This window comes from Lissotriton helveticus, chromosome 4_1 (genome assembly GCF_964261635.1).
Source record: "Lissotriton helveticus chromosome 4_1, aLisHel1.1, whole genome shotgun sequence".
Lineage (NCBI taxonomy): Eukaryota > Metazoa > Chordata > Amphibia > Caudata > Salamandridae > Lissotriton > Lissotriton helveticus.
This window is the reverse complement of record NC_136063.1, coordinates 2,110,180,118-2,110,198,447: the sequence shown is the minus strand read 5'-3', so window position 1 is coordinate 2,110,198,447 and position 18,330 is coordinate 2,110,180,118. Positions and strand designations below refer to the sequence as shown.

Below are 18,330 nucleotides of genomic sequence, written 5' to 3'. Positions count from 1 at the left end.
GTACCATGAGGGGCACTTTCAAGATATTGATCACGTGTTCAAGACGGGGCAGAAAACTCCTTTAGATGTGTTTATATATATTAGACTTATAAATGGGATGAGATCGGTTACTCCTGCATTTCCAGCAGAATCGCCAGTTCTTGTACCACTGCAGATAGGATTGGAGCAGGACACACCCAAAAGGTTGGTGTCATTGATATATCATACGGCACAGAAACACATGACTCCAGCACGAGCGAAATGGAATTCGGAACTAGCGATGGAACTGACTGACTAGCAGTGGGAAAAGAGTTGTTCACAAACTGTGCGTGTATCAGCCAGTAGTCGACTCCGGATACTTCATTATAAGTTTTTACATAGATTGTACTACACACCGGCCAAAATGCATAGGTTCAACCTACGGAGGATGACATGTGCGATAGGTGCCACGTGGAGGGGGCAGACTTTCTACACTTAGCATGGGAGTGCCCTGAAGTATTGGGAGCAGGTGTTTCAGGCACTGAGGGAAATGATTTCTGCATCCGTGGCAGCCACCCCGTTAATGACACTGTAGGGGCATGTCCACACACTTCGCTCTGAACATCGCAAATTTACTGCGTTGGCACTTCTCATGGCTAAAAGACGGGTGGCGTGCCGTTGGGGTAGAGGGCGGGCACCCAAGTTTAAGGAGTGGATAGTTGATTTAGTGATGTGCCAGGAGAGACTCTCGACTTATGCGGAACTGCTACCACTGACCTCTCGGCCCAGGGATGTCTGGGCTCCATTGAGGGGATATTTGCTGGCTCACCCAAGAGAGGAGTTGTAATAGGATACGAGGTGAAGTTGCCCGGGATGTGATGGGCAGTAATCCACTTGCAGAGTGAGAGCTGAGGGTGGTTGGTATAGCCGCAAGGGCATGAGAACAAAGATGTTGGAGTGACAAGGCGTTCCTTTGATTGGACAAGTACACAGGATCGTTTATGTATATATGATGTTATATGTGATTCCTGAGAATACTATTGCATGAGGGTTGTATTACATACTATAAGGTCCACATGACATGTATGATGATTAAACTGATGCTGTATCTACCATATAAAATACATCTTGTAATCGACGAATGTATGTATGTACCATTGCACTGCACTAGATCTATGACTCATTGGCATGTACAATGCTTTTTCCTGTCCTGCGTACCTGGTATGTTTTGACTTTAAACCAAAAACCCTAAAAACAGATGTTAAATTTTTTTTTTTTAACAAAGAAGAAGAATTACTTGCTATGAGAGCTATGGTCATGCAGAACCACCTTAAGTTGAATTTGCTTCTTGCGAAAAAGGGCAGAGCCTGCAAGGTCATTCATGCCTAGGAATGCTGTGCCAATATCCAGAAAATAGATAACCAGCAAAATAGCTATGTTGCGAACATTACAAATATCACCAATGAGCTAACTTAACTGTAAAACTGTAAGAGACAGGTGCCTGGTAAGGAATAGGCTCTGTATTTGGGCCTATTGGAAGAGGTTTCGCTATGGTAGGTGAGTGTCTAGAAGTATGGGTGGGAAATACTGAAATTGCCATTAACTCCTCTTTTGATTATATTAATTAGTGTTGCATGTGTGCTTCTCACCCTAAAATTCTGCAAGGGAATTTTATCAAGCAATGGGATGAACTGTGGGTTTAAGAAGCTATCAGCAACGAGAGGAAGCAAAAGAAAGGATTGATATAAAGGTCGAAGAGATGTAAAGGAATCTAGGACATTATGAGGGACTTGGGTGAAACCAAGGAATAGAACCCAAACCTGATGACTGATGTACTATAATAAGATGTAAAGTGATAATTTAGAAGTCATTAGAGAGGGGGTTGTGGGAGACGTTTGCTCTTTAGATTTAAATGTATTAGAGATTGAGCTTGTGCCAATATGAACAAAGCTTATGCTTTATTCAATCTTGGATGTCACCGCACAACACATGATCATGGTTGTTAAATAAAGATTTGTAAGCTTTTCACTAAGATGGTGAGCAGTCCGATAGGTTCCTCACCACGCTGTACCCAACCAAGGACAATCCAACTGCCTAAGACCATCGTTTATACAATGTGTAAATTACAGTGCTTCAATAAACTGAGAGCAACTGAATTCAATGCAACAGTATTATCAGAGAATCTTTGAATATATTCTGTAGTAAAATGTTTCTGCTTCCTTCTCCCTCATTGGTTTATATCCTCAGATCCATGTACTTGTGTAGTAGTTCATGAAATCCTTTGTCTGAAGTCCTGTAAAATTATGTCCCTTTCCTCTGTAACCAGGGACCCCCATTCAGACCTTTATAAGGCAAATCTATGCTGGATTTTTCATCAAACGTTACTGAGTTCTTTGGACCTATATTCTTTATTGCCAACCGTATTTATGATGTACTTAATATATTTTACTGAATAATTCTTTATATAAACTCAAAAATTTGAGCTGTGTCTATCGTTCTTACTGAGAAGGTCATGGTTCCTACTATTGATTTGAGATCACAAGAAATAGAGACCAGGCCACTCTGGGAGCACCAAAGTCCTATACGGACTACAACGCTCCCAGCCTGAGCTGCTGGTAAAATTATGAGAACAGATTTGCACGTTGACACCAGCCACTTGATAATGATTAACAAAACTGGAGAACAAAATAGCAGGCCTCTGCTCACGGCACAGTACGCCACAAGGCTGCTGAGAAGACAGTGGGCACTTGGAAACTAGTCGCAACTGGCATGCTCCGACAGAGACGGACAATGGTGTCCAACCTGGCCACACAGAAACTCACAAAGATTCTTGCTACTGGTGAGGTGCCTCTCAAGTCAGGACAGAGCAAGGACTGTCTCCGCAGCAGTCTCTAAACCTGCATAGTAATTTCCCACTCAACGAGTCAAACTGGCACAATCAACCACCACAAACATTTGCAGAGCATTCCAGTCTTGTAGAAAAGCAGGTGCAAGCAAAGTGAGTAAAAGGAAAAAAATGCCTTCAATGACAATCTCTTAAGGGTAGAGATTTACATGTGCAGGTTTGTTTATAATTATATGTACTACATAAATATGTTTATATTGTACACTTTATATTCTGTGCCGGCATTCCCAAGAACTTTGGTTCTAGAAGCCATCCGACATTCTTCGGTTGCCCATTGATGGATCCCGAAGTGCTGTCTTCTTGGAGCCGGTCGTGAGTAATTACTTCTCAATTAAATTTTAACTTTACCTTCATTATCTGTTCCTGTGCAGAGTCTTTCATTTGACTGTGGGTTATCCCACCTTGACATGTTGGTGGCAAGGATCAGATCAGTATGTTAGAAAACATGTAAATAAGAGCCAGAGGGGTCTACTATCTGATAAGCACTGAAGGTTTCACAAAAATAATTCCAACCTGTATCCTGCCCAGCCAGCCCTCAGAGGTATTTGCTTTGGACTTCACTGGACCATTTGCTTTGCTAAATTCAGACACAAGGTATTGGGTTGTTGCAATTGATTATTACTCTACTCTTGTTAGTGTGCCTAACAGAATGTAATTCTATTTTTGGATATTTTCTCTAGTGTGCTGAAAATCATTATTGATCATGGCACTCATTTTTCATTTTTTTTTTATATAAGCATTTTTTTAAATATCATGATTTCAAACACTTAAAAATAGTTCTTTATAGCCCCTTCTCACACAATCTCGTCACGCGAGCAAAAGAAAGAGGGAATACAAACTCTAAAATTGAATTTTCATACCCATTTATAAAGAAAATCTGGAATTACACTACTCCTCGTAGTGGTGACAGGCGTTTTGCCTTTCAGATTGTTGAGAAGTAGGGAGCCAAAGTCGAAGGTGAGAGCTGGGTGGTTTCATAGTCATTCTGTACTTTCCAAGACTAACTTTGATTTAACTGATGTATAACAGAAATAATCTAAAGCAAGGTTCTGTGAAAAATAAATGTGACATCAGAAAATGAAATGTACAGGATGTAGAGTTTAACAAGCATTGGCAAGGCCAATAGGTCTCGCCTATGCAAGAGCTACTGGCTTTGGCAATGTGTTTTAACCAGGTTGTACACCAGTGTGATTGCTGTTCAGCATGGCTAAAAGTTAGTGGTGTGGGGAGGGTAGAATAGGGTGGATTGGAGAGGGGTACATTGAACCGTGGTAGACTGCAGTGGTGTAGATTGGGAGGATTGTAGTAGGGTAATAGAGTGGGTAGAGTGGAGCGGGGTAGAGTAGAGTTAGATTGCGGTGGGGTGAGGTGGAGTGGATTAGAGAAGGGTAGATTGCAATGAGTGGGGTAGACGGAAGAGGGATGATTGGAGTAGGGTAGTTTGGAGTGGGGTAGATTGGAATGGAGTGGTGTAGATTGGAATGGAGTGGGGTAGATTGTGTGTACTGGAGTGGGGTAGATGGCGGTGGACTGGGGTACAGTGGAGTGGAGCAGATTGAAGTGGAGTAGAGTCTATGAGTCTAATTCCGCCCCTTGCACCTTAAATACCTTTATCTCCAATGTCTTATGGAGTGAATGGGGGGGGGGGAGGGGGAAGTGGGGATTAAACGCGTGCAACACGTTCCACTTCCTAATTTCAAGACTGATCTCTGCAAAGTAGCTTTATTTTGCTGCCACGGTAACTATGTGCACAACAAAGAGGTGGAAAGTTGCGGTGGCTGCACATCTGTGTCTAAACTGGAGTACAGCGATAAGAATGCAGTGCTTTCTTGAATGCAGTCAAGTTCAGAATCACTTGAATATCCAGTGGCAGCTCATTCCAGAGTATAGATAGAACCCACGATTTGAAAAGCCATGTCTTTTTTTCCTTACTCTTAGACACTTGAGTGGAGGGTTCTTCACCCTACAATGTGCAGAAGGGTGTAATCTACCAGCAGCTCAAAATGGGGCCTAAAATATGCCTTATGGACTAAAGAAGCTGTCTTCGATATAATCCTCTTTCCTACGGGCATCCAGCTTAAACGGCCTTTCCAACGTGAGACATAATCAAATTGATTTAACACTATTTTCACTGCATGTTCTGGATGCACTGTACTTTTACTCTTGCACTGACGGGCAGACGCATCTGGCTAGCTTTATAGCAGTCCATATGAGAGAGGACACAAGCACCCACCATATGACCAATCAGCACTACAGGGGAGAAGCAACAGATTTTCCTCATGGTTTAAAGTAGGCTGAATCTGGTTAGGGGAGAGGTGTGGCGCCGCGGCCAGGGCGACTGACGCTGGAATCTGGGGACCACGGTTCGATCCCCGGCTCCGGCGGCAGGTTAGCCCAGCACCATGTGACTCTGGGCAATAGCTCGCTTAATCTTCCCGACGGCCCCCAGCGCCTAGAGACCCTTACGGGTGATTGTGCGCTATACAAATGTGGACTTTACTTTTACTTTGGTTGTCCAGACCTAATGCATGTGAGGTCGAAAGGATCGTTGATCAAACAACACTCCCAAGTTCTTTACTGTGGAACCTGGAGAACTAGCATTCCCAACCTGTTGTGTCCACAGATTAGGAGACTAGTGCTCAAAGTCCTCACCTCCATCTTATCACTTACTCGGCTTTAACAATTACTGGTCACACAATTATGGTTGCTCAGATGACAGTTTCAGCCTTGCAACAGCATCTGTTGATCTTTGATTGAATTTCAGGAGCACCTGAGTGTCATCTGTATATGTATATGTATCAAACCAACAAGGGGCTGACAAAAATAGAATAGGAGACAGAGCTGAGCCTTAGGAGAACAGAATGACAGCATTGCAGACTCAGATCTGTCCTTCAGGCAGGAGGTGAACCAAGTTAGTCCCTTTTCTATGAATTTCAATACCTTAGCTGGTCTTGATAGATATCATTTCTGACTATGTCAAATGCCACAGCTAAATGTAAGATCACTTCGCAATGCCCCTCATGTTGCCAAATTCTTATTTGGCCCAATGCTGCCACTAACAGTGCCTACCTGCCGTGTTTAAGCCAAAAACCTGCATGATACTTGTTGAGATCTCACTCTCTTCCAAGAGCTTGGACAGCCAAGAGGCCAGGTTCTTCCCTATCACTTTTGCTATCAAAAGGCAACAGAGTAATTGATCTACATTTTTATTTAATAGTTCAGTCGCATTCAAGCTACTTCCCCCACCACCCATTTTTTTAAATATTTGTTTGGGCGCTAGGCCTCCCTTCACAGATTAATAGCTGCTAAGCGGCGGTCTTCAATTGCTGGAAAGAACCCTTTGAAGAACTCAATGGGGCATGGTTCATAAAGAGATACAGATCTCAGAAAAAGTAAGATGGTCTTTAGCGGTTCTGGACCCAATAAAGGCAACTCTTGGATCACAGGACTACCCAAGCAAGGTTAGAGAGTGACTGGACCTCTACTGTTGCTCGAGTGAGACCAGGTTTAAAATCTACAGACCGATGCACCTAGTGATCATACCTTGGCAATTAAGTTGATCACAGGCTCATAGACTGTAATAAACTTAGCAGGGAAAAAGTCAGCTAGATTTCTTTAAAAAGTCTGTTAGGCAGGGATCTGTCAGCACACTAGGAGGGGGACTGAACTTATTAATGATGTAAACTAGCAACCAGTGGCGATTGTGTGTAGATTTTAACTGTTCCACAATGAAGGATGTTTTCACTGCCTTGAATTCCTTCGAGAGGCTTTTGAATTTGTTTTCCAGATGTTGAAGTTACGTCTACTGTAGATTGTTGTATGCCAGGTGTGAGAAGCTTGCCCATACCCATTTTTCCCCATTGCGTTTCATTTGATTCCGATGTTTGTTTTGCTTAGCCCCGTTGAAATGACCACAAAGAACCTGATTGCGAATGTTTCTTTTGTTATGAATACACTAAATTCATGGTTAGAGCACATAAAAGGACGAACATATCAACAAGTCACCAAGACTGCAGATGTGAGAAGTTTAAGGACTGCCACAATTCAGATATCCACTTTTTGGGTGACCTCCATCTTATTTTGAGATTGGCACCCAAGTCCTTTGGTCCAACTCCTCTTAACATCCTCCCATGGCTGAAACCTTTAATAAGGGTAATTGCCCTCTGGATGAAGATCAACTGTCTGAAGCTGAACACCAACAAGAATGAAATTGGGATCTTTGGGAAAAGCACTGCACTGTGGGACTCCATCTGCTGGTCAACAGAGATAGGACAGACACCCGCCTCCACCACCCACAGCAAGAACCCCAGAATCGGCATCGATAGCAAACTCAACATGACTGTGAAAGTCAACGGCATCACTGCCTCATACTTCCATACCCTGAAGATGCCAAGAGATTTCCAACTGCTCCCAATCAGCACCCAGAAAACAGTCACACACTTCCTGTTAACAAGCAAGCTAGACTACAGCACACCCTCGATGTGTAAACAAATAACTCACGTAAAACTGCGGACCATTCAGAACTCTGTGCTCAAATCCCTCAACTTCCAATGCCATACACACACGCAGCAACTTCACTGGCTCCCCATACACAAACGAGCACAATTCAAACACTGCATCCATACTTTCAAAGAATTACATAATGCTGGCCCAGCATACCTCAAGATGACGACTCCCCAATTATTATGTAGAGAAAATCTTGATTTCATTAAAGACAAAGGGTGGCTGCATGTTGGGGCAACAAATAGAAGTATGTGCATAATTGTAGCCTCCACATCTGCTCTCGTAAAACTTTCAGTCAACCTCTGCTCAACAGTACTACTATTTGCACACATCCCCTGCACACAGAAAACCAGATCTGGCAATCAAGTCTTATACCTTGCTCTTAAAGTATGGAATGACTTGTCACACGTAAGAGCCTCCTCCTCACTTCTTGAACTCTACAAGCAGCTGAAGACCTGACTTTGAGCAGTCCCACTAAGTCACAGGTCTGGGTAGACTCACAACTACTCAGTATCAGAATAGTCTCCTAAGGGATAGTGCACTCTACAAATCTGCATAACATTATTACTAAGTTGAGGTTTCAACTTCCTCCTAAAAACATGCCAGGATCTAGAACTGCAATGGTTGAAGAGGACAGCAGTTATGAAAATGGCTACTTGGATTGTGCAATATTGTGGAAATTAATTTTGCATCTACAATTTTAAATACAGGTCTTTGCATAAAGGGGGTGGAGCAGGACACCGCATATCAGAAGGAAGGCCATACCAGACACACCCCAAGTACATAACCAGCCAGCCACCTTGGACTGAAGGGACTTTCGCATACTTAAGCTTTTACATGGTAATAAAGGAAACTCCATATAGTCTTGCAATAGCCCTTTTCAAAAAAATTCTGCAAATATTGATATTGAAATAAAATCTTACCATGAACTGGTTGGCAGTCTAGAACTTTGATCCGGAACTGACTGGTTGGCAACAATTCAAAGAACTCCATGATAGCCTCTTGTCCAGACACTGCATTTCCATTCCACACTAATGTTGCCTTGTCTAGATAGAGTTTACTTAGCAGCTAAGGGAAGGCGATGTAAAATGATTATATACAGACAAACATATCGTTTTACATATCATTGTTTTTGCTAATAAATCTTACATTAAAAATTAAACCGTACTAGGCCGTTAGACACTGGGTGTGTACTAGGTTTGATGAATGTAATTGGAAACAATAAATAAAAATGTAAACACATTTTAAAAAGTAGTGAAATGAGAGAATTCAAAGTCAAGAAATACAACATCTTTCACTGCATTCTGTGGATACTTAACATCTTTTCAACCATGAGGCAAGTTTTTATCTGAGAACAGAATCACAATAGGGTGCAAACACACCGTTTTTAAGCACCTAGGACCTTTTGCAAACGTTTATGCCAGTACTTCTTAAATATACATTATTCGGGCACAATGTTACCAACCACACAAGCTGTCAAGTTTCTTCATCAGTAAAAGGTTGCTTGGTCCCATGCAAATGGTGTCACGTCTAGGAATTTTGAACTTGCGCGACAGATGCAGGCGCACATACATGGAAGCCAGCCACAAAGTGCCCAAGATGTGGAAACCCATAACTGCCCTGACCAAGAACCACCTCTACCCCACCAAATCTGTTCTGAACTAACAAAGAATTCTATTCTGAACAATGTGAGGTGTGGGAAAGAAGGACTATGTAGTAACTGATCCACCATGGTAAACACAGGAGTTCACATTAAGAGAAAGGAACAAAAACATAAGAAAAAGGGGTAATCCTCAAGGTGACCTTATGCCAAAGAAATTCACCAACAGAAGTATCAACAAAGGAAGGTTGGACGACAGTAGCCAGCCTTGATGAAGGGGCAGAAGGAGTAGACTTACGAAGCAAGGGCAGCTGCCTTCAACAAGGCTTCCAAAGTAGACTCAAATTCTGAATACACACACAAAATATATATATATATATATATATATGTCTAAACAAAATAGTTCAAAGATTTTGGTGTCTATTCTTCTTCCAAAATCTTTAACTTTACATAAATTAGAACAATTTCAGCCTCAGCCAACTCTTCAGGTCATTTTATCACCAATTAGATTTTTTTCACATATACAAATCAAGAAATATACAAGTCTGGTACGGTCACACTTCATAGTCACATTCCGATCAATTCCATTTTCTTCTCATAACTCGGTCCCAATTTTATTCTGGTATTTCACCCATCTAACCCACATGTTCCAGATTGGCTGTAGCCCATGTACTTTAGCTGGAACGTAGAGTGCTTGTCACAATGTGGGACACTGATCCTAGTGTCATCATGGTGCACAGCTTATCTGGAAGGGGTTGTAGGCAAAAGCCTCCTGTGACTCAGGAAGGAGAGCAAAGCAACTCTTTACTGCTCTCTATCAATCATAAGCAATGAAGTGATGGAAAAATACAACCACCTTCTACTTATGATGTGATTAAACAAATACCATAGTGGTTCAAAACAACTGCTGGATGTTGCTGCAAACCCTCTCTAACCAGCAAACGCTCTGTTGCAGTGAGCATCTAAACAAAGAATGGTCACAGGCAGTAAATAGTAGGTAAAAAATATACATTAGTCTTTCAGCCCCATCTAGATTAGTGGTGTACACTGCAAGACAGGATCATACCCGGTTTTTTTGATAACAACTGACCAACTATAGTTCAATATATCTAAATTGATCTTATGTGGATATCCCTAAAATCTCCATTATTCTAATTGACCTATGCGGGACATGGTACAGCTCCCCAACAGGATATCAACAAACCAGGCACTGATCTTTAAAATGCTTTTGATGAAACACTGTTGATATTTATTCTCGAACAGCAGGGAAGCAAAAGTTGATAAAAGTAGGAGATCTTCAAGTCAAAAGCAATAACCTTAATTTGCAGCTTATATTGTGAATATAACATTGAGACAATTTCACGTGGACAATAATTGTGGGCAAAGGTAAAAACAACCTAAAAAAAATCCAAGGTAAAAAGTAGAGCTCTCGCACCTTCAGGGCAAGTTATGAAACGTGCACCAACAGTCTGTCTTAGAAACAAAACGGAGTATACTTTTTTCAACAGTTATGAAAGAGAAGTGAAAAGGAAGTACCATTAACTTAAAAAGGGCAAGAACTTGCAAGCACAAAACATATTCCAAACAGGCATATATATGCATTTTCATGGAAGAGAATAACAAAAACAAAAAAACAGCAGACCTACCCTTCTCCTTTTATCCATAGTATCATAGTAAATGTTAACAAATTCTTCTCCAGCTTTACAAGCCAGGTCCACTCGGATCCCAAAATCCTGAAGGACAACAGTTAAAAAAACCGATTACGAGTTAGATTGCACATAAAAGATAACATTTCTGCTCGTAACACACTTAGACTTGCCCATAGTCAAAAAGATTACATTTGACACACAGCAAGTAACTATTGTCGGAAAGACAAACAGAACCTGCCAAGTAAACTCCTCAGAAATCTATACCTTTCCCCCCAAGAGGAGCTCAGTCTTATTTAGATGCTAAACAATGTCAGTCAGAGAGACAGGAGGAAATAATAGTCAAAGTCAAGTCAAAGAATTTATATAGCGCACTACATACCCAGAGGGTCTCAAGGCGCTTAGGAAGGGGAGGAGGATTATTTGTCAAATATCCACGTTTTAAGTTGCTTTCTGAATGCTAGGTGGTTCTGGGTAAGGCGAAGGTAAGTAGGGAGTGAGTTCCATGTTTTAGCAGCCAGGTATGAGAAGGATCTGCCTCCCATGGTGGTCTTGTTGATGCGAGGTACAGTGGCGAGGGCTTGGCTGGAAGAACGTAGTTGGCGGGAGGGGGTGTAGAAGGACAGTCGTGAGTTGAGGCATTCTGGTCCGATGTCGTAAAGTGATTTGTGTGCGTGGGTTAGTAGTCGGAAAGTGATTCTCTTGTTGACGGGTAGCCAGTGGAGGTCTTTCAGGTGACCAGAGATGTGTTCGTTGCGCGGGATGTCTAATATGATTCTGGCCGAGGCGTTTTGGATTCGTTGGAGTTTCTTCTGGAGTTTAGCGGTAGTACCTGCGTAGAGGGTGTTTCCGTAGTCCAGTCGGCTCGTTACCAGAGCATGGGTGACAGTTTTCCTGGTTTCGGTGGGGATCCAGCAAAATGTTTTTTTGAGCATGCGAAGAATGTTGAAGCAGGATGAGGATACGGCACTGACTTGTCTGTTCATTGAGAGTGAAGAATCCAGGATGACGCCTAGGTTCCGTGCGTGGTCTGTCGGTATGGGTGCTTTTCCAAGGGCTTCCGGCCACCAAGAGTCGTCCCATGCAGAGGGGGATGTACCTAATATGAGGACTTCTGTTTTATCTGAGTTCAGTTTCAGACGGCTGTGTTTCATCCATTCGGCGACTTCTTTCATTCCTTCGTGTAGGTTAGTTTTGGCGGTGCTGGGGTCATTGGTGAGAGAAAGGATTAGTTGAGTGTCATCCGCGTAAGAGATGATGTTGAGGTTGTGTTGGCGGGCGATGGTTGCGAGGGGGCTCATGTATATGTTGAAGAGGGTGGGGCTGAGTGAGGATCCTTGTGGTACGCCACAGATGACTTCAGTGGCCTCGGACTTGAATGGTGGAAGGCGGACTCTCTGGGTTCTTCCGGAGAGGAACGAGGTGATCCATTCAAGTGCTTTTCCTTGTATTCCGATGTTACTGAGGCGTTGTAAAAGGGTGCTGTGGCAGACTGTGTCGAAGGCTGCAGAGAGGTCGAGGAGGATGAGGGCGACTGTGTCTCCATTGTCCAGTAGAGTTCGAATGTCGTCTGTTGCTGCGATGAGGGCGGTCTCAGTGCTGTGTTTAGCTCGGAAGCCAGATTGTGAGGAGTCGAGGGATTTGTTGGCTTCGAGGAAAGCGGCGAGTTGGTTGTTGACAGCTTTCTCGATTACTTTTGCCGGGAATGGAAGGAGCGAGATGGGGCGGTAATTTTTGAGTTTGGTGGGGTCCGCTGTGGGTTTTTTCAGAAGGGCGGTGAGTTCAGCGTGTTTCCAGCTCTCAGGGAAGGTTGCGGAGTTGAAGGAGCAGTTGATGACGTCTGAGGTGCGGTGCTATGACGGAGTCTGCTTTGTTGAAGATGTGGTGAGGACATGGGTCTGTGGGGGATCCTGAGTGGATGGAGTTCATCAGGCGGATGGTGTCCTCAGTGGAGATTGGGTTCCAGTCGTTAAGGGTGTTCACGGGGGGGAGAGTGTTCAGCATATGGTTGGGCGGGTTGGTCTCCGGGTTGGTTGTTGAAGCTGTTGTGGATGTCTGCAATCTTGTTGTGGAAGAATGAGGCTAGGGAGTCGCAGAGGGCTTGAGAGGGGGTGATGTCGTTGGAGTTGGCCGAGGGATTGGAAAATTCCTTGACGATGTTGAAAAGTTCCTTGCTGTTGTGGGCGTTGTTGTCAAGTCGATCCTTGAATGCTGTTTTCTTGGCCTTTCGGATTAGTTGGTGGTGTGTGCGGGTGGCGTTTTTGAAGGCGTCCTTGGTGCTAGTGGTTGGGTCTTTTTTCCAGGCCTTTTCAAGGGAGCGGCAGAGTTTCTTGGACTTCTTAAGATCATCGTTGAACCATGAGGCCTTCTTGTTGCCAGGTTTGCTTTGATGTTTTTTCAGTGGTGCTAAGGTGTCGGCGGTGTTGGATAACCATAGGGTGAAGTTAGCGGCGGCTTGGTCTGGGTTAGAAGAGTGGGCTGGGGTGTTTAGAAGGAGCGATGAGGAGATCTGGTCGGTGGTGATTTTGTTCCAGTGTCTTTGCAGAGTTGGTTGGAGGTGGTTGATGGGTTTTGGCTTGTTGAAGGTGAAGTGAACGCAGCTGTGGTCAGTCCAGAGGAGATCCGTAGTGTGGCTGAAGGAGACATGGTTGCTGGAGGTGAAGATAGGGTCGAGTGTGTGACCTGCGATGTGGGTGGGGGAAGTGACCAGTTGTTTGAGTCCGAGGTTGTCCAAGAGGGTGGTGGTGTTTCGGTCGTTGATCTTTTCAAGGTGAAAGTTGAGGTCTCCCAGAAGGATGTAGTCTTTGGAGGGGAGCGCGTGTGGAGTGATGAAGTCCGTGATGTCTTCACTGAATTTTGCGCGGGGTCCTGGTGGTCTGTAGAGGAGGGTGCCTCTGAGTGTGGTCTTGGGGTCGATGTGGATCTGGAAGTGAAGGTGTTCGGAGTTGGCGAGGTTGGTGTCAGAGCTGGTTGAGATGCGGATTGATTTCTTATGGACGATAGCGATTCCTCCTCCTGTGTGGCCGGTACGGTCCTTGCGAGTGATGGCAATGGTGATGTCAGGGGCGGAGGAGGCGTTCATCCAAGTTTCCGTTAGGAAGGCGACGTCTGGAGAGATGGTGTCTAGTATATTCCATAGGTCAATGGCGTGTCTGTGGACCGAGCGGGTGTTGAGAAGGATGCATTGTAGGTGGTTGGGGTCGGGAGTCTGTGGTGTGGTCGTAGCGGAGATGTTGTCGGTGCCGCTGAATTTGCAGGAGTAGCAGGAGAAAGGTCCATGGGTATGTCCGGGAGCGGCTTGGACGCAGTTAGGGGCGCGACCGGGGTTAAGGGCTAGGAGCGTGGTGGCATTGTAGGTAATGCGGGCGGGGTGGGAGGGAGGTGGGCCAGGGGGACTGGCGCTGGGCGCGGTCCAGGCGCGGACGGGCGTAGACGGGCTTACCTTCGGCGCACCTTCGGCGCACCTTCGGCGCACCTTCGGCGCGGATTGGGAGCGGTCGCTGCGCGTGAACGCTGCGCGTGGGAACTACTGTCATATATGGGTAGTGGAGGGGGAGGGGCGAGGGCGACTCAGCTGGGAGGCGGGGCGGGCTGACCAAGACAACAACAACCAACAAAATGGAGGAGGGGGGAGCACAACAGAGCGCTTGGGGAGAACGCGCTAACACAGCTGCAGAAATGTAAAATTACAAGCCAAAGCGCGTTATAAGCAAAGCGGCAGCCAGGCCGAGCTATATGAGACAGATAGGAGGCAGAATCCACAAAAGCGCTTCTTCAACGATACCAGTACACGCCAGGGAGCACTGGGAGCGACCACTCCGGCCAGAGCGAAGAGCGAGTCACAGCGCTTCCAGGTAGGGAGGCGCAGTTTGTATTCTGTGGGAGGGCGACTCAGCTGGGAGGCGGGGCGGGCTGACCAAGACAACAACAACCAACAAAATGGAGGAGGGGGGAGCACAACAGAGCGCTTGGGGAGAACGCGCTAACACAGCTGCAGAAATGTAAAATTACAAGCCAAAGCGCGTTATAAGCAAAGTTATAAGCAAAGCAAAATAATCATACATATATGCCTTACGGAACATACACTAGGTTAGGAGCTGGATGTCCTTTATACTTTAGCAAATTTAGGTGCTGGATGTCCTTTATAGCTTGGCAATTTTAGAATTTACATATCACCATCCTTCGATGTTCCGAGAAGAGTCTGCTATCTGGGTTTAGATTGTAATTACAACCCTGATCCTATAATGGCAGTAAACAAGTAAGGGTAAGGCATGTGACTGGGGATGTGTGCGAAGGGGGAAGATTTTTAGGACCTCTTTGTACCTTTAACAAGTAATGCAGTGGATTTCCTATTAAAATGTTCCATATGCACATCACACAAAAGTGTGCCCATGCTTATATACACTGCTTGTAGATCCAAATGTCACTCTGGGGTCCAGAAGAGGCAAGTCAAAACAAAAGGGTAGGTATTGGAAATGATTTCACGGTGCTATTCACATCTTACAAAGTCCACACAGTTTTAAATGCCACAGGATATTGCCATAGGCTATTCCCAGTTAAACAAGCATTGGCTTTGCCAATAGGTCTCGCCTTTGGGACCTAATAAGTGTTTAGCCATGCAGCATATTATTCTGGGTGCTACAGCATCTTTTGTTGTGTCACGTGGCACTGGTGAACGGCCACACACAACCAAGGTCAGAATTTCCTGCTATTTAATGAACACTGAAAATACAATTCATGCCCAGATAGAGCAAGGCTGCAACCTAAAGGACTGTAAACAATGAACAAAAAGTAAAAGCTGAGGAATGCAAAACAAGCAATATTGCCGTACTGTGCTCTTCATGCGGAGGGGGCAGGGGGGAGAAGGGGCGGAGAAATCATGAGCGCAGTGTTGTTGAGGCAGGCAATGGCAGGCAGTGTCAGGGTCCCGGGGGAAGTAGAAGGGCCTTCTGGGTGGAGCGGTCGACTTTGGGGCACTGGATGTGACATTCTGATTGAGGTGTGGATCGACGTTCGGTGATCCTGGGCAAATTGTTTGGTGTCCTCGGAATAGCACGGACAGAGGTGGGGGGGGGGGGGGGGGTCCGGGTGTGACCCAGGGGGTGCTCGTGAAGGCAGACGCATTTACAGTGATTGGAGGTTTGGGTGGAGACGGTAGCGCGGCACGGGTGGGGGGGCAGGGGGAAATGGTTTGGGCAGCTGGAGAGGAGGCAGCGACTGGTCTGGTTGCAGGGTTAATGAGGGGTGGTGGGGGAGACAAGACAGTCCAAAAGAGGGAATTTTCCAGATAAGGAGATCGGGCGGGGGCTGGCTGTGAGCCATTGGGCATTCCCTCACATCTGGTCTGTGCGGGGTTGGCGCTGTTCCGACAATGGACGGAGTCTTTTAATGTTGCGGACAATATAGCACAAGTAGAGTAGTTTTGGGATGTGGACATGGCTGCTGAGGTTTTGGATTGCTGTGTGCAACATTTTCATGGTTTTGGTGTAATCGCGAGTGACATTTCGGCCACTGGGGGTGACACTATCTGAGAGAGGAGGTCGGGCAGTGGAGACGAGGAGAGCATGGATGTCAGGGATTGCACCCATTTGAGCAACAAGAGGCCCTATGTGAATCTTGAGACTGCTGCATGTCACCAGAGATGGAGGGGCACTGGCCTGGTGCTTTAGTGGACGGTTTGTAGTTTTGGGAGTATACAGTCAATCATTGTATAGTTAAGTGTTTTCAACAGGGATGTTTGGCCCTTCCTCGGGTAAAAAGAAAACAAAAAAACGCTGGGGTGGTGGCGATTTGGTGGTACCTTGTCTCTTGTGGAGTCACAGCGCAACACTGTTGCACTTGGGTGGGGAAAGATGGAGACAGTGCAGCTGCTGATGTCTTTGGGAGGTGTTTTTGCGGGTTGGTCTGTCTCGCACTCACTGGTTCAGCACATTGCATGCGCTCAGCTGCTGTACAGTGGCGGGGTTGGGGCTGTTCCCAGGTGCAACCATGGTGGGGAGCCCCCAAAGGCACTCTGTTCTTGACTGCCACTGCTCAGCTGATGTGAGGGGCGTGTCTGCCCAGGACACCACATTCTTGGCCTCGCCCGGAATACTGGCGCGTGTTCATGGGCCTTGTGGTGTTGACAGGCCATGGCAACGGTTACTGGGGGCCCGGGCTGAGGGTGGCAGATATACAGTGCATTTTCATGACGGCGCAGTGCCGCGAGTGGTGTGTGTGGTAGGGGATAGCGAAAGTCAAATTGCCGGCATTGTCAAAAAGAAATAAAAGTGAAAGCAAGCAGACAAACATGAGAAGCGTCCACCATTGCAGATCTGAATATACAAAGAAGGTGGGGTTATGTAAAGAGAGTGGAGAGTGCCAAGATAAAGAAAAGAAGAGGAAACATATGAAAAGAGTGGAGGGAACAGGCAGATAACAAGCGCGCCCACAAAAGTAAAAGCTACCCTTGGAAAAATGATAAGGAACAGATGGCACCCTGCGCGCCCCTGCTTGCTCCAATTAGCTGGAGGCCGCCACACACACGAGTTTCAGAAAAGTGCAGACTGATTCCAGGAGGTCATCTCCTAGCGCAGCGCAATCTGCGCTAGGCTAGACCTAAAATTGACCAAATTATAATCGACCCGAAAAGGAATGGCACAATATTTAGTCCCATTTAAGTCTGTCCTTAAACAACTTTGTGTTTTGCCAGGGTTGAGTAATTAAAAAATTAACAAACTACCAGCTTCTCCATTCTGCTTTGGTCTCCCACTCTAGCCTCCGGTGTAGGCCTATTTGTAGCTTCCTCCCGGTCATGCAAATGTAAACGACATTGCATCTATTTGTAACAACCAAACCAGAAAAAGTTGCACCATGTCTGGGGTCTCAAAGAAGTCACTAAATATTTTCAAGTTTACAAGGACTTAAACAATGATGCAGCACCCTGACCACACTGTAGCTTGGTTGAGCGTTGCTCATGCTCTTTAACCCCTTCCATGCTCATGACGGAACGGTTCCGTCATCAGCGTCGGTGCTCCGGTGCTGATGACGGAACATTTCCGTCATGAGCCAATACGGTTTTAAATCCTTCAGCACTGCAGCGAAATTCGCGCAGCACTGAAGGGGTTAAAATGATTTCCCTTACTTACCAATTTCTAGTTACAAACTGTGTGTGGGTATTTCACAATCTCATAGTACAAATATTTACAAGCAGCCATATCCTCAACTTGGTATCATCCAACTGACAGTAAAATGCTCTCTTTTGACCTCAGAACTTTTGATTTGGCTAACAAGGAGATCTTTGTCATCTCTGTAAACATGGAGTGCTTCCAACGATCACTGTAAGCCTTCTCTAATCTAAATATACCATGTCATAAGCATACATCAAGAGACTCTCACGTCCAAGTTTGGGCAGAAAGGACTCTAAATCTACATAAAATCAGGAAAGTAAGATATAGGAGTGTAATGCAGTAACCCCTCTTGCTGCAGATCCATAAGCACATCAGGTGCACCAAACTCTTCTAATACGGGAACAGGGGTTAACATATAGTTTAGCTCCACTTCCAGGACAGTTAAAAGGAGATACTGAACCGGTCGGTTTAGATCTCTTCTTTTTATGCATAAGGCATAGAACAGATCCAAGAATGTCCTTAAATATTGGAGTCAGAATCTTTGATGATAAATGTGGATCTGTTTTTCGAAGATTCATGACAATTCTATTGGGTCCATGAGCCATAAAG

At 45.2% G+C, this 18,330-nt stretch overlaps 1 protein-coding gene across 1 annotated transcript in view; it reads right to left on the bottom strand.

Annotated features, from left to right (window-relative positions):
• Positions 1 to 18,330, bottom strand: part of LOC144829549 (NTF2-related export protein 1-like) — a 42,431-nt gene that overhangs the window by 12,313 nt on the left and 11,788 nt on the right. Inside the window, exons 2-3 of the mRNA XM_078688789.1 lie at positions 10,613 to 10,699; positions 8,290 to 8,434 (exon numbers count right to left, since the gene is read on the bottom strand). Coding sequence (XP_078544915.1) covers positions 8,290 to 8,434; positions 10,613 to 10,699 — 232 coding nt within the window. The remainder of the gene's footprint in view (positions 1 to 8,289; positions 8,435 to 10,612; positions 10,700 to 18,330) is intronic.